Below are 15,105 nucleotides of genomic sequence, written 5' to 3' on the forward strand. Positions count from 1 at the left end.
TTATTGAAGAGACTATAAAGAAAAATTAAGAAGGCGAAAAAAATTAAAAAATTAAGATTAAAATTGTAAAAATTAATTTAATTGCTATATAAAGAACATTAAAATGTTTAATATTTTGATACATTTCAAATGGATAGAAATATTTACGAGTACCTTTTTTTATCAGAAGAAAATATATACGCATGCAAAAATTTTGTTACATATTTATAACGGAGCTACATCCACCTTATGCTGCGGAGAACCGTTGGTCGATTTAGTGCCACTGTTGCTGAAGTCATGACTCGGTCTTCTTGAGTTGGACTGCCTAGTGTTGGGCCTACCCAACGTTGTCGTCTTAGCCAAACTCGCATTCATTGTTCTAACTGAACCAGAGCTACCACCGCTTCTGCTGGGTGACGAATTCGTCGAGTTTTTATCGTTCTGCGTTTGATTACGCGTTTGATAACCCTCCTGATTGGTGGTGCTGGGCGGTAGAACAGATGCTCTAGACGTACATCTGCTCAAGCTTGAGCATTTGGATCTTGGCAGAGTAGAGCACGGTGATCGATGCCTTCGAGAGCTTCTTGGCGTCGAGTTGGCCAATAAACTCGAGGAGTCACCGCTGGCTTGACGCCGATGTCGCCTTGGTAAAGTGGCCGATCGCACCGAGCTCGAATCATCCCACACTTGGAAACTAGCTTGCGATTGGTCTAAACCTTCCATCATCTGAAAAAAAAGATTTGATCGATCTGATTTCGCGGGATTCGAAACTCTTCAAAATCAAGGAATTCTTATTTTTCACCTCCAATTCAATTCCAATTAAATTATTTAAATTGTTTATATTATCTCTATTTATTACTATCGTTAAATTTTCAAGTTCAGCGTTATTGATAGCGCGATACGTTGTCGACTTAGGAATTTTCATTAATTGTCAGGGGAACCGGTTAATTAGTCTTGCGGCGCTAGAAGTGCTGTGCAAAAAGTTTTGTTTTGTCTGTTCTTATTGGGAAATACTTGTATGCAACTTACCGAAGGGCTGGCGGCCCTTGTCTGCGTGGCAACGCTATGCAAATGTACGACGCGCGGATTAAACCATTCGGTGGGGGGATACTGAGCACTGAAAGTGCCCATTAACGGTGCGCCCTTCCTCCTTGTGCTCCGCCGAAAGAGCCTGGAGAGCAGGCCTATCTTCTCTGAAAAAATCCCAGAAAAGCCTTGAGGAAGGGATTTGGATTTTTTTGTGCTTTGTTAGAAAACAATAAGGATCGAGAAAGAGCTTGCCAGCTATAGGGTGACTAAAAAGCTACAATCTGGATTATATTATACGATCTACAGATATTATGTATATATATATATATAGGATATTTCGCAGCATATTGTTTATAATTGTCCTAATCAGAACGTTCTCGTTAGTCTTAAAGAATACTTAATATACTAGAAATAGCCGTCCGAAGCAACGACTAAAAATCGTTCGAGCAGCTTGCAAATATAAATATAATTAAATGTGAAAATTTTTGGCTGATGCAAAAGTTCTGAAATTCCGCTTTTAAAGGAACAATTATAAACAATCGAAAGCATTTTTAATAAAACTGATTCATCCATCACCCATTAAATAAAGCAGTCACCCATCACCATGCAATCCCTTTCCCGATTAGACTCACTGGTTGGACTGTGAGGCGCACTGTCGGTACTCGCGTATTCCGCGCTGGAAGACGTATCACTCCTTTCGGGTCGTCGCGGTAAGGACCGTGAACTTCCGCTTCTGTGTAAACGTCTGGCCGAGCCCCAAAGCCGTAGAGAGTGTCGCCTTTCGAGACGGCCGGGCATCGACCGACACCTGGCGAATAGGACTTTATCATTGGGATTTCCTAGAAGAAAGAAACGGAACAAAATTGTTTTTGACTCTTTATTACATTACATATGTAAATAAAATTAATTATATGTATTATATTATATGTAAAACGAATGAAATGCTTAAAAGATATGCTGATAATTTCCATATCTTGAAAATTTAATGGTTCTCATGCTTGCTATCTGTCAAATAAGACGAATGATCGTAGAAAGTGTCCTCATGTATCAGGTAAATTTAGATTATCACATGGAGCAGACTGACTGGGAAGAGTAAATTCTACGCGGCACGAAGACACAAATGCAAATATCAGACTGCCGAGACGACGTGACACTCCAGTTAAAAGGGTTAATATCACGACCGAGCCGCGCGTTGTAACTTAAAAAAAAAAAAAAAGTGGAATACCCTCATTCCTGAGAGTTTCATCTTGGTATATAGCCACGGGCGATACGCCGACGTAGCGACCGAGGACGAGTGGGTTACCAGCGTGAGAATCAGCCGAGAAACGAGTGAGAGAAAAGTAGGAAGATTATATATACGTGTGGTCCTTCCCCCCTTTTCACAATGATGTCGACAGCGTATGTAACGGTAGACAATGTCGTGACCAATAGCTAATATATTGGTTGTGCTAAACGCTTTTCAAGCATCGCCAGCTTCTCTATTTTGTTCTCTCTCTCATCTCTTTTTCCTTCTTTCTTGTTCTCTATATGTGTTGATGGCGGCTCTATTCTGCACGTACGCACACTCGACGCATGTTAAAAAAAAAAGAATGAAAAAGAATATACCGCAAGAAACTTCTGCGTGCGTGTGGTATAAAGGTCTCTCTCTCTCTCTCTCTCTCTCACCTGGCGATATATCACGAAACATGAGAATTTTTTGTCAAAGATAATAAAAAGCTACAGGTAGAAGAGAATTCCTCGAATTTCTGTTGTAGCAATAATCGAAACGACAATTGCGTTAGGATTTTTCATATGTAATCAACGCCCCAGGTAGAACACAAAATTATAATAAGAAAGATGATTATCAAGTAGAAATAAAAGAAAAATTCATAATATCATACAATGATGAATAATTAAAAAAATCTCATTATCATGTTCAAGAATTCATCACAAAATCATTGTCAAAAGTATATTAAATGACATAATGACTTCTATTTGACTTCTATTCTTGTCATCTTAATCATGTTATGATTTTTTGTGTTCTGCCTGAAGCAGCGTTTCTTGGCTGAGAGACACTGACATCGAATATCAGGAATAAGAATGTGGACATATGGCAGAGGGCAAACATTGTTTCTTCCTGACATTTCCGCGAACGTGGTAAAAAGTGAAATTAAGATCGCGCACTGATTTTTCGTACGCGATCGCAAGAGGAATTGATGATCTTCCGGCGACGAGGCTTGCGTGGCTACCAAGGACGACAACAACATAAACGTTCCCCCGACTCGTTCGTCGAGTCGCCAGTAGAAAAAGGCCTCGGAGAGTGAACAGCTTCGCGAACTGCTCTCCTCCTGGACACAATCGGAACGTTTCCCGAACACGTGCCGAACGAGTTTGCCTGGACCGACCGGTCTGCCGGACAAGCGAGTTCATTCTCACAAGTTTTACGAAGGCTCCGACTTCCTGCGCATCCTTTCGTGAGACACGGCGAAATCGATCTCAGCGTCACGCGTTTATCTGTTCATCTGTATGCTTTTGTTATTGAACCTCGACGTCACAAAAATTATGTGAGACATTACAAGTAACACAAACGCATTTCTATGTACTCTTTATGTTACGCCTGCAGCGTACACTGTAATGCATTAATTCGCTTCATAGTAGCGCCTCGATTTATCGACGTTTATTTTTTATTCAAATACTATCAACTTTATGGAAAAACTGCAAGAGACAAAAATTATTAATTTTCTTCTCATGGAAGAATTTTTCTCTCTAAGAATTTTTTCAGAATTTTTTATCAACTTTTTAGTACTGCACTTTCTTATTTTCGATAAGTTTCGGGCCGCTACTATGACCCAGCGAATTAATGCACCGTACTGTACATTAATTTCTCTCTGCAACACTCGGCATATTACTTAATAACAAGAATTTCTCCACTCTGTTCAACTCTATATTTAGCACTTTCCTGAAACAATTTCGATCCCGCGTAATGCACGTTCATATCGCGTCGATGTTAATGCGTTAAATTGATCGGCAATGTGTTATAAATTAACTATCTGATTGATATCGCGAGATGGTGCGGCAGGAATGGTTACGGGAAACTTTCCCTCGCGGATAAGCCTCGCGCACCGCAGGAGACAACGGAATACGCGACACTCTAATAAGACGCAGAGAACTCTGCGGTTACTACTGAATGAAGACGAAAGCACGTTAATCGCGTCATCACCCAACACCATCTTTCGTGCGCGATGTATACAGTCGATATTTTCGAAGCATTAACTTCTTGCACGATAACTTCCTCGTAGAAGCTCATAACATATGTCTATGCTTCTTTTGATTAATAACCTGTCAGTTCTAACAACATTTACACGTTTCTTACATCACGTTTCCACATTTTAACTAAAACATTTAAAAAAATGGCAAGGGAACTTTTTAAAAAATAATTTTCTTTGAAAGTCATCACGTTTACATGAAGCTAGCTAGTAAATTATAGACTTTGTCTATTAAGAAAATAGCTCGAGGTGATGTCAGGCGCAGAAAATAATTAGCGAGACTCGTCTTACCTCCGCAAATAACGTCCGCCAGGTTCGTCTGTACAGCCTGATGCGTAACATCGCCGTCTCGTAGAGTGAGCATCTCACCGTGTACGAGTGCCACCGCCTCGTCGTTGCTCATCAGCATGCTACCCTGACCTCTGGACCCGTTCACGTCCCTGGAACACCGCCTGGAGCTACCGGAGTCACGTCTAAGCCTTTTGGTCTCGGGCGTTACAACGAAGTAGCCCTGAGACGTGTGATAGATCTTTCGTTCTTGCATGAGCTTGGCGAGCGCATCGTAAACGAGCTCTCGGCTGGGCCTCTGCATAGCCGGGAAGGCGTTTCTCAGGGCTGATCTGAGGGTATCCAAGGTCGCCGCCTGCCTCTGGGAAGTCAGCTCCAGAATCGCCCAGCATAAGGCTTCTGGCAGCGGCGTGAACTGACCTTGGGAAACTGGAGCCACTAGACAGTCCTCTATATCACCTGCAAAACGGGAAAGGCTCGAGGTTAATGCGCGAACGTCTTCGTCTGGGCATCCGGAGGCCACGTTATTTTTCTACAAATTAATTAAACGGCGAGTATTCATCCGGCCGAGTCATTTTATGTAACTTGCTTCAATACCAATTTTGCTCCGTTATGATCTCGTGCGTCGGATTTTACGACCGTTCATCGCATTAGCGCCCTCGGAGATAAAATGAGCAATAAGATCATACCATAATCTTATATTTTTTTATTTATTTCTACCGTCACTGCAGTAAACTTCTGTTTGTCTTTTGACACAGTTATGTAATTTTATTTTCAAAGCTGTCGTCGATTGAACGTAATAGCTGCTCCACTACGAATCTGATGACACATACAAATTAAATTATATTCATGTTAAAGCCTTTCTAAACTAAATCGAGGCTGTTTGCATTTCCGTACGTGTAACGATACCGCTAAGTATTTCATTAAGAATATACATAGCGATGAGAGTCACGTTAGGTGGTTTTACGTCGATTTCATGATCTCATGGTTCCGTCATGGACGGAACAGAGATACAGTCATTCCAATTACGAATTAATCGAATTCCTTCCACGAATAAAGTCAAAGAACAAACGCGATTGGTGAACATGAAAAAGACGGCGAATTTATTAAGCCCAGGCGGCAACGACTCCGTGGTATTATGAGAGAATCGAAATCCTTATTCTTCCAGTCACGTTTTACGGTAACTTGGCGACACCGCGACTGCGTGCTCTCCTACATCTGGTTTACGCCCACAAAAAGAATATGGATTATTCTAAATTCGAGGTAGGACCTCGAAATTCCCCGCGTTTTGTTCGTGCGTCGAATCTCTAATGTCTTTTCGAAGTCGATACGGAGAAAGTCAATGCCAACGTCACCGTAAAACATACCGTTCGTTTATGTATTATCACAATATTGTGTGCGATAAAATATTTTATTTCAGCCATAAAAGATCCGTTGCGTCCCAGAAATATCTATTTGTGAAATCACGTTTGATCGCGCTCATAATTAAGAATTTCTACTGATAGAGAAGTTCCGTTTGAAGTACGAGAAAGTCGACTGCCAACGCCAACGTGAACCGTTCTTTTACACTTCTTTTAGATCGCTGAAATATTTTAATCAATGTAATCGCGTATAGTATGCCAGAACTCAACAATGTATTCGCGAAGCCACTTGCTCCACCGATTGTGTATAATTAAAGGTTTGAAGCCGGCGAAGAGGAGCTCTATTTAAAGTTCGTGCGATCGCAGGCCCGCCTTCTCTAAGGCGCAACTCTACAATTTCCCTGCACGTCTGTCAACGGTTGCCTTTGTTATTCGCAAGACAGGGCAAGACAGGAAAGAGCGGATCTCCAATTACGCGTGTAACTAACGTGTAGAAAACGCCCGCCTCACAAGTTCCCGTTAAACAATTGCTGTAAATAGGCCGAATAAATCCGCCTTCCTAGCTCTTCTTTGCTCTTATTCTTTCAGAGTATCTCGCTGGCAGGACAAGTTGTCTCGTTGTCCGCCTCTACACCGACATCTATCTCCGCTTGATATATACGCGTTTGCGTTTCATAAAGCCGGATCATACGCAAAAGGCACACAGCCTCGACAGCGATGTTTCCACTTTCGTCTTAAACATTATTCTCACGCTCGATGCTCATTGAATACGAAGATGTCTATTTAGACTTCGACTACTCTACACTCCGGTTATACTTAGTGAAATTATTCTCACGCTTAACATTAAACATATCCAGTCGAGACTCGAGTGTACAGTTTAGTTAATGAAATAAAATATCCTCGATCATTCAGATTCTGAGATATACGATATCTCATTTAACGCTCAGTAAAATTAATCTTGCAGTTAATCTCAGTAGTTAATCTACTTCAACTCTATACATCATTTATTTATGTGTCGTTTATTTACATATCTTTCCTCGCAAATACGACGGTCAATTGAATTACCGCGTTGTAGCTTTGAACAAGCGGCATCTATAAGAGTATAATGCTCACGTGGGAGCGGCCAGTTTCGGTTTCATTGGCGCGAGCGAGATCTTATCCTGCGAACGCGAGCGCGGCATAAAAAAAGGTACATGATCTACGTCATCGTGCCGGGGAGATCGCGAAGAAAATGAGCCATGTTGCGTTGCACAATTTTCAAGGAACTTTGTCGACGACAGACGGAAAGACGGACATCGTAGCGAGGCCATCGGGATCGTGGAACCCGATACGTCGGTTTCTGGGGCGTGGATGTTTACTGACTCGCCGCTCCATGTCGTGAGAATCCCGTCCCAAACGTGTCCTGAACATGTTCTCCGCGCGCGTTATCTAGCACTCATTATCGGCGTGCACTCCGAATTGGAGAAGTATTCGATCGACCGGCGAGATACGTATACGTGCGAATTTGTCGCGATCCATATAGCACAGAAGATTTAAGCAATATTGCTGCAATGTTGCAATTTGCAGATTGTAATGTAACATTGCAGAGATATTACAGAAATGTAAATTAACAATGCTTGCAAAATGTCAGTAATATGCTTGTAATATTTCATAAACATTGCAAACCTGTCATTCTTTAATTGTTACACAACAATAATATAAAAATATAAGTTTTTACATAATACACAATATTTATATCGTACAGTCTTTTAGTTTAACAGTCGTTTTTATGCTATAATAATTAATATAATTCATTTTATATTTAGATAAAAAATTTATTGATCTATTATTTGATGGCCATTTCATTATTTAAGTTTTATATTTATTTTAAATATGAAATCGAAAGATTGTATAATATCGAGTTTGGATACAATCAATCAATGCATCATTATCGAATAAGACGATAAGCAATTAAGCTGCTGAAAACGATTTATCGAAATATTAATTTTGTGATCGATGATGTATTTACTAACGTGAACGCAAAAATAAATCAGCGCCCAAACTTTATTGATAAATTTCATACCGTCATTTTTTGATTGATTTCAATTGACTCGGAGTAGTTTCGTATTAAAAAGAATCTGTGATTAACTTAATCCATGATTAACTTACCAAGCGACTATAATATGAATAATATTTGTGTAGTTTGTTCGGGTCACACACATACATACTTTATCCTTACGAATAAATTTATCTTTTAAAATCAATACTACATTTATTGCAATATTTTATGGTTTTATCATAAAAAATTGCTTTTGGAAAGCACATATCACTAGAAACGCGATTTATAAAAAAATTAAAGTTAGTGAGATATATGTATAGAAATAATTTTCATTTTAGAGTCTTCGTAAAAAATTTATCCAAATACATTATATTGCAATATTGCTGGAACGTTTTGTTGCAACATAACAAAAAGCAGACATCTTAACATTGTTGGAATTTTGCAATGTTTCTGCAATCTTTCTGTGCTGTATGGGGGGGGGGGGGATCAAACTCTCGAGGGAAGACTTCTCGCGTGACATCGCGAGACTTTTGCCTCGTTTGCCATCGTGATTTTCTTTTCTTTTACTTTTATTTCTTATCCTCGATCTTTCTTTTTTTGGACGATTAGATGACGTCGGATAACTCGGCTTAAATCTTACCAACTTGTTTTTGCTCTTGAAATTAAACCGTCAGAACGATACATGCGCAATTTCAGACGTACGCCGAGAACACCGACAATTAGACGCGCGCCATAAATTTTCCAGAAAGCGTTCTGTGTGCGTCAAACCGCTCTATTTGTCGTTTTGTTCCAATGTTGCGGCGCGCGATATATAAGACCGATCGGGACAGACGATTTATGGCCGATGGACATTTACCACCCAACTAGCGGTTGTGCAAATGGCCATTAACGGTTTATTCTTATTTTTGTTAGGCTTATGCTTTATGACTCGTCTATGCCTATGGGTAGAATTTAAAAGAAACGATCTCAGCATCGACGGCTGTTTCGATTCCTGCGTCGCTTTATCGTTTTACGGCTTTCTCTCGATCGCAGATCTCAATATTGCAATGTCATTTTGTTGTACAAAGCCACTCTTATTATCCGAGCACAAAGTACTCTAAATAAAATCAGGTAACTGGATCGGGGAGAAGGGAGTCATTCTGCATTTACCTTTTTGTTTTTATTGCGCCCAAGTTAAAACGTTTCTTTGTCAACTTGTTCTCAACGCGACTACGTCACGAAACTCGCGAACGTGAAGTCGACGACACTGATCCGTCGAGAAACAGTAGATATACCGTGAAGCACACCTGCCGACCTGCGGCGACCCTGCGAAAGGCTATTATTAGCATCCTGCACCTTTCTATCATTCCACGAGACTTTATTATAATACTACTCCACGCTGCCCACGTAGACAGCATTCGTTTGGCGTCCTGAAGTAAAAGGTAGAGCCGACTGGCATTCGGGTCGGTCGATCCGCGCCCACGCGAAAATATATCGACAAATATCACCGCGAGCAATGGACGAACGCAGAAACGCGGAGACAAGACACGGTGGCTGCCGACGATGGGAACGACGAGACTTGTTACCTCTTGGACTGTTCCTCGAAACGCGCGCGCGCGCGAACGCGGTGGGATCACTTCCGGTGTACAGTACAAGCTGCAGAACATGTTGCATATATCCTTATCGCTGTGATCCATCGTGTTGGTTGGCTAGTCGGGTTGGTCGGTCGGTCGGTCGGTCGACCTCCGCCGCCTTTATGGCTATGCTCATGGGAAATGGCAAAGACCACTCGCCACTCGAGGAATCACCTCGTAACAAGGCGACCTTTGAATCGCGTATATATCTACTCTCCTCGAGTCCTCAGCGCGGCTACCCGTTCCCTGATTATATGTAAATCCTTTAAGACGCCACTTCGTACCTCCGGCCATATATCGATTCTAGCGACTCATTCTCCCTCATTTGTTTATCTTACGCCGGTTTCTTTTTGTCGGATTGCGTCAGTGTGCGCGAGAGCAAATACGGAAATTGTACATTAGATTAATCATACGTTAGATTGTTGATTGCACGGTATAACAGCCGTTGACAGCACCGCGGAAACCATTTTATCTTTTCACTCTTCTAAAAGGTACCGCATTTATCCGAAAGATTAAGTAAGGTTGAACATTTTACTCTCTACAGACGATGCTCCTACAAATACATAACGCTAATGTCTGTTCCTATCAATGTAGTGTAACTTTAATCTTGGTTCAACTAATTTTACATCTCTTTTTAGTTCTAACAATTAGAAAAAGATGAAGAGTAAGTTGAGGTTAAAAAATTAATCTTTATTAATAGAAACGGACATAGATTAATTAAAGTCGACGGACTCTTAATTCATTTCCCCTCTTAATCTTGTCCATAAAAAAGAATGGGGTGATCAATTAACTCCAACGCTTATAGAAATTGCTTTAAGGATCGATACTATCAACGTTGATCAATTAAATTAAACGAGCTTCTTTCTTTCGTAAAGTTCAGCTGCAATACAGATGGATGATTTATTTAAGTCTGATAAACCGATATGTTGGTGAAATCAACCCTGAGAGCAGCAGTTTCCGATGAAAGTGAAACTCTCAGGTGCACAAGAAGATGAAGTGCATAAAGAATCTACAATTCTTTCGGACAAGGCGTGGTTAGTTAATGTCTGGTTCGCACGAAGGTTTCTCATTCGTTCCTACTGGATTTATGCATCCCTGTCAGCAGTCAATAATCCCGCCGAGACGTTAACCGACCGTTTTGTTATCTGTACGCGGAATGCGAATGCAGTTATGTAAGAGGCACGAGTCAATTATAAATAAATAGACACGCGCGTGTGTACCCAGTATTCCAGGCTGTTCTGCCGCTGCTCCTGCTGTTGCACTGTTGGAAATAAATTTTCCTACTGCGAAAGCAAACGCGAATTCTCGACGTGACACAGAACACGAGGAGCGAGTCGAAATCAAATGGAGCACTCATTAAATTCAAACGATCTGAAATGCAAACTCGATCTGAAATGCAAACTTGCGCCCACGTCGAAATCATTCCCGAGTACATGTTACATCATTCACGACTAGATCCCCGGAATATTATTTCATGTAATACGTCGTATCGTTTGGAAAATTAAATCGTATATAATTATCCGACCTGTATTTAATGAGATACGAATGGTATTATTTTTGGAACGTACTTTATAGCGTTTACACTGCAAACGCGGGATAACTTTTGAGTACATCAAGTTGGTTTTTTTATTGCTTCGTTGAATGATACGAGAACTTTCCTTTTCGCTTTCACCAAATTTCAAATATATATACCTATTTCACTTTAAGTACAAAAGTTGTAAAAATGGACCTCTAGATTTCTTGTGACAACAAATCACAGCGAACGATACGCGTTCGTGATCTTTTCGAAGAGTTATTCCACTATCGAATCCGGGTCGCGACAATGTGCAGACCACTCGACAACAGTGACAAACACATCGTGTTCGTAATGATCTTTGCCTAAGGCTAACTCAAACATCATTCGGTTGGCTCAGACATCGCGAAATATTCAGTCTGTAAATAAGAAGTGCTTAAACGATTCGCATCGTAAAGAAAATATCTTGAACGTTTCGAATAAAATATTCCAATTTAATTTGATGAAAAAATTAGAATGTTTTAATTAAATTCTCGAATATAAACTTTTAATTATTGCATTATCCAATGTCTCTTTATATATAAAATACAATTTAATCACGTCAAATAACTCGTATTACGACGTGAACGTTGCTATATTTTACAAGTTTTTATTGTACATCAAAGGTGAAATCTTCTGATTGAATTTGAGTAAAATCAGAAATTTTTAATTAGATTCTCGAATATGAGTGTCTTTAGATGTTGCAATATCAGGTCCTATATCTTTTTATGTATGACACGAATTCATCGTTATATAATTCGTATTACAACGTGCGTTGTGTATGACTGCTGTTATATTTTACAAATCTTTATATTAAAGATATAAAGAACTCGAAATCACGCGCACGACTGCAATTCAGCTATGAACGCGGGAGATTTTAACAGCTCGGAGAATACCTGTCTTTCGTGCAGGACCCAGTTTTTCAATAATGTATATTTTACACCACGCGTACGCCTACGAGCAGCACGTGGTGTCATTGGTTGCAAATTCCTATGGTCCTACGCAGGTGGCGAATGACGACATATCGCGCGGACAGCGCAGTATACTTGTGCATTTAACTACCGCCTTAAATAAAGCTTTCATGAGCTCGGTAGCGTGTCCTTAATCATCCGACGAAACGTCGTCGTTAAGTGTCATCTCGAATTATTAGCAGGAAATATTCTTATATTTTTTTTTTATCACCTCCGAATGGATACGCTGCGCGTAAAACTATTCCCGCGCTATCATCCATACGAGAAACAGAGTATATACACAGACTTTCTCTAGCCTCTCGCATCTATCGAACGTAAGCCGCTTAACTTTCCGAGAAGACGCATACACACGTACACATGTGCATATAAGGATCTGCAAGTTGCATGCGTCCATGACTTCTAGATGTACGCAAATGCGCGAGCGCATACATTATCGGAAACAATACGCAGCGAAGTTATTACGAGGATAATCAGTGTCGCAAGACACGTAAAAAAAAAAGTCGCCATTCTTTATTGCGTCATCGCGCATCATGATATAGATTGCGGTCAAGTATTCTTTTTTTCCCCTGTCGAGGCTAAGTCATTAGATCTTTTTTCATTCCCGCCCTAGAACTCTCTTTCTTTCGTCAAATATTAAATATATATCTATCCGATTTTAATAAAAAGTGTATAGTTCAGCCACACACAGAAAATAAGATTTGTCTATTGTGTCTGGAAAATTTATTTTCACTTTGCGCGATAATGCGTACAACTTTCGGTACGTTCTTATCCGGTATCGCGAATGATCATACAGAATGTCGTGACACACCGGCCACTTTCCATCCCGAGGCCTCCTCGTATATCGTGTCTCGATGCAGGTTCCGCGCGCAGTATATTCCTCTCGTGCCACATACTCATATTATAACCGCCTGGCATATCAAGAGGACGGCATAACAATGCAGAGCATTTTAATCCTTCGCCTAGGCCTAGGAGAACTGCATATCAGAGGACGATGTAGAGGGGAATGATGTAGAGCGTGCAGCCCGCGTGGTACTTGCGAGATCAATTTTTTTGTTATTGCGGAAGCCGCGCGAATCCCCGTTACGGTGATATTAAATTTCGCTGGATCGCCAACGGCGGCACGGAGACGACGACTAGATCGCGCTCGGATTTAAATCCCGACCTTACGGGTCGTGTGATTTTTCGTTCGACGGAAAGACGATATAAGCCGAGGCCATGAGAATCGACTCGTAGCCTCGATTCCGCGTTCGACGCTGCTGCATCACGCGCCGCCGATACCATTCGTTCTCTTCGCGATAAGGGCGCAGCCGTTCGCTCGCTCTCGCTCATTTGACACGAGCCATTTTGCAAGTACGATCACTCAATGCGCCCGTCCACTTCGTTATAATTGGACAATGTGCTTGTTCTATCCTAGCATTAATAAATTTATTATTAATATATTTCAATTTAATTTCTTGTAGGTAATATTCAGCAAAATACGTTATTAGGTATATATGAAGCGTACAGATTTGAGATTTTCGTTGCCTCATCGTTCTGCCTGATCACGACCGATAATGGCGTAATTGAGTTGAATCAAAAGGGATTGGATTCGAGTAATAAATCTCACGTTGTGCTCGTTGTGATGGCTGGTTTCAGCCAGTGCGGTTTTAATGATAATTAGGAAGCTTTTCTACGCGGTGAAACATTGCATCGTGCTCAGAAACGAACTATCTTCGACCTGCCACTCCCAATCGAGAAAGTTTTTATATTATTCTTGCCCATTGTTTCTCGAGCAACAAGTTGTGTAAGATTGTAGGGCTCACTAATGCGTTTCTATCAATATTTTATCCAGATTGAATTATCCGGTGTTGGAAGTGTAGACTCGATATCAGATCGCTGTTGCGTTAGTAGACTAATAATTACCATTTAAAAAATTTTTTGAGATATGACTATGCGAGAGGAATAAAGTTTGTCCGAATGATTCATATTCACATATGTATCCACTTAAAAAAATGACGTAATAAATGTCAATAACGATTTAAACCTGACATTTTTTGAAAGAATTCATATAAATTTATAATATATAAATTTGAATAGGTTTTATTTCTTTCATAATCATATCTCAAAATTTTTGAAAATTATTGATATATTTTTTTAGATTGCATTGAAACTATTAAAAGTGATCCTTTTTTTGCCCAACTATTCAAAATTTGACAAAAAAACGGTATGTATTATTCTATGAAAAATCACAAGTCAAGGAAAATTATAACAGAGGGCTAACATTTGTTGTAGTGATTTCTTATGAAGGTAGGTCATAAGGTAACACGGAAGTGATGCATGTATTTATCTGCAGATGAGGCGAATGTGGTCGCTTGACTATCGAGGCCAACGGAGCACAGGTGAAATGTCACGACTGTTTGCTAGTGATGAAATTCACTAACCGGAGATTAGGTGGCTGTAAATACAACGGTGAACGTCTAAAAACGTCGCCCTCGCGATATTAACAGCGAGACTGCACTGCTAATCTCATTTAATTGCGCTATTAATTTACTCTTGAATTCTCTCCGGCAGCTACTTAACGTCACCGATGAGCGAAAAATAAATAAGTGAATTCTCGATGAGTCATATTATCGATACATTAAAATCATTAGAAGATATAAGAGAACTTCTCTAGAAAAAAAAGAAAACTTTTCAAAAATGTTTCTTTGGCACGATAAATCGCCGTCCTCGGCTCAAAACCGCCGCCTATCCTTTTAAAGCGCAAATTATACGTTGGCGAATCTCCTTTTCGTCGTCGTAAATTAAAAGCAACGTCTTCAATTCCGCGCGGAAGAATGGGCGATTGCAGCACGTCATCAATCACGCCGAAGATATATTAGCAGATTATTGTACTCCCTTGACATTAACCTACATATGTGGAAGTAATGCGACTTACGCTTGTAGAGGCCAACGGATTTTACAAACGCAGCACCACGCCTTTCGTCGCCTCCATGGACAGGCGGTACACACCTTTGTAATTATGTCGCTCGTGGTTAGTCGTGCCTAAGAAG

At 40.4% G+C, this 15,105-nt stretch overlaps 1 protein-coding gene and 1 long non-coding RNA gene across 3 annotated transcripts in view; one reads left to right on the forward strand and one right to left on the reverse strand.

Moving 5' to 3' along the window:
* LOC105153360 (uncharacterized) overlaps positions 1 to 15,105 on the forward strand; it is an 85,639-nt gene that overhangs the window by 4,916 nt on the left and 65,618 nt on the right. The window lies entirely within an intron of this gene.
* The window catches only part of knockout (Stork-head domain-containing protein knockout), an 80,380-nt gene that overhangs the window by 3,979 nt on the left and 61,296 nt on the right, over positions 1 to 15,105 (reverse strand). The window contains exons 4-7 of one of the 2 annotated variants that reach the window (XM_011068135.2): positions 4,545 to 5,000; positions 1,641 to 1,847; positions 1,009 to 1,172; positions 226 to 705 (exon numbers count right to left, since the gene is read on the reverse strand). In XM_011068135.2, the coding sequence (XP_011066437.1) occupies positions 226 to 705; positions 1,009 to 1,172; positions 1,641 to 1,847; positions 4,545 to 5,000 (1,307 nt within the window). Of the gene's footprint in view, positions 1 to 225; positions 706 to 1,008; positions 1,194 to 1,640; positions 1,848 to 4,544; positions 5,001 to 15,105 lie in introns of both variants that reach the window. The other variant, XM_011068134.2, reaches the window with a different exon arrangement.

Source organism: Acromyrmex echinatior, chromosome 9 (assembly GCF_024713525.1).
Source record: "Acromyrmex echinatior isolate Ae372 chromosome 9, ASM2471352v2, whole genome shotgun sequence".
NCBI classification, from domain to species: Eukaryota; Metazoa; Arthropoda; class Insecta; order Hymenoptera; family Formicidae; genus Acromyrmex; species Acromyrmex echinatior.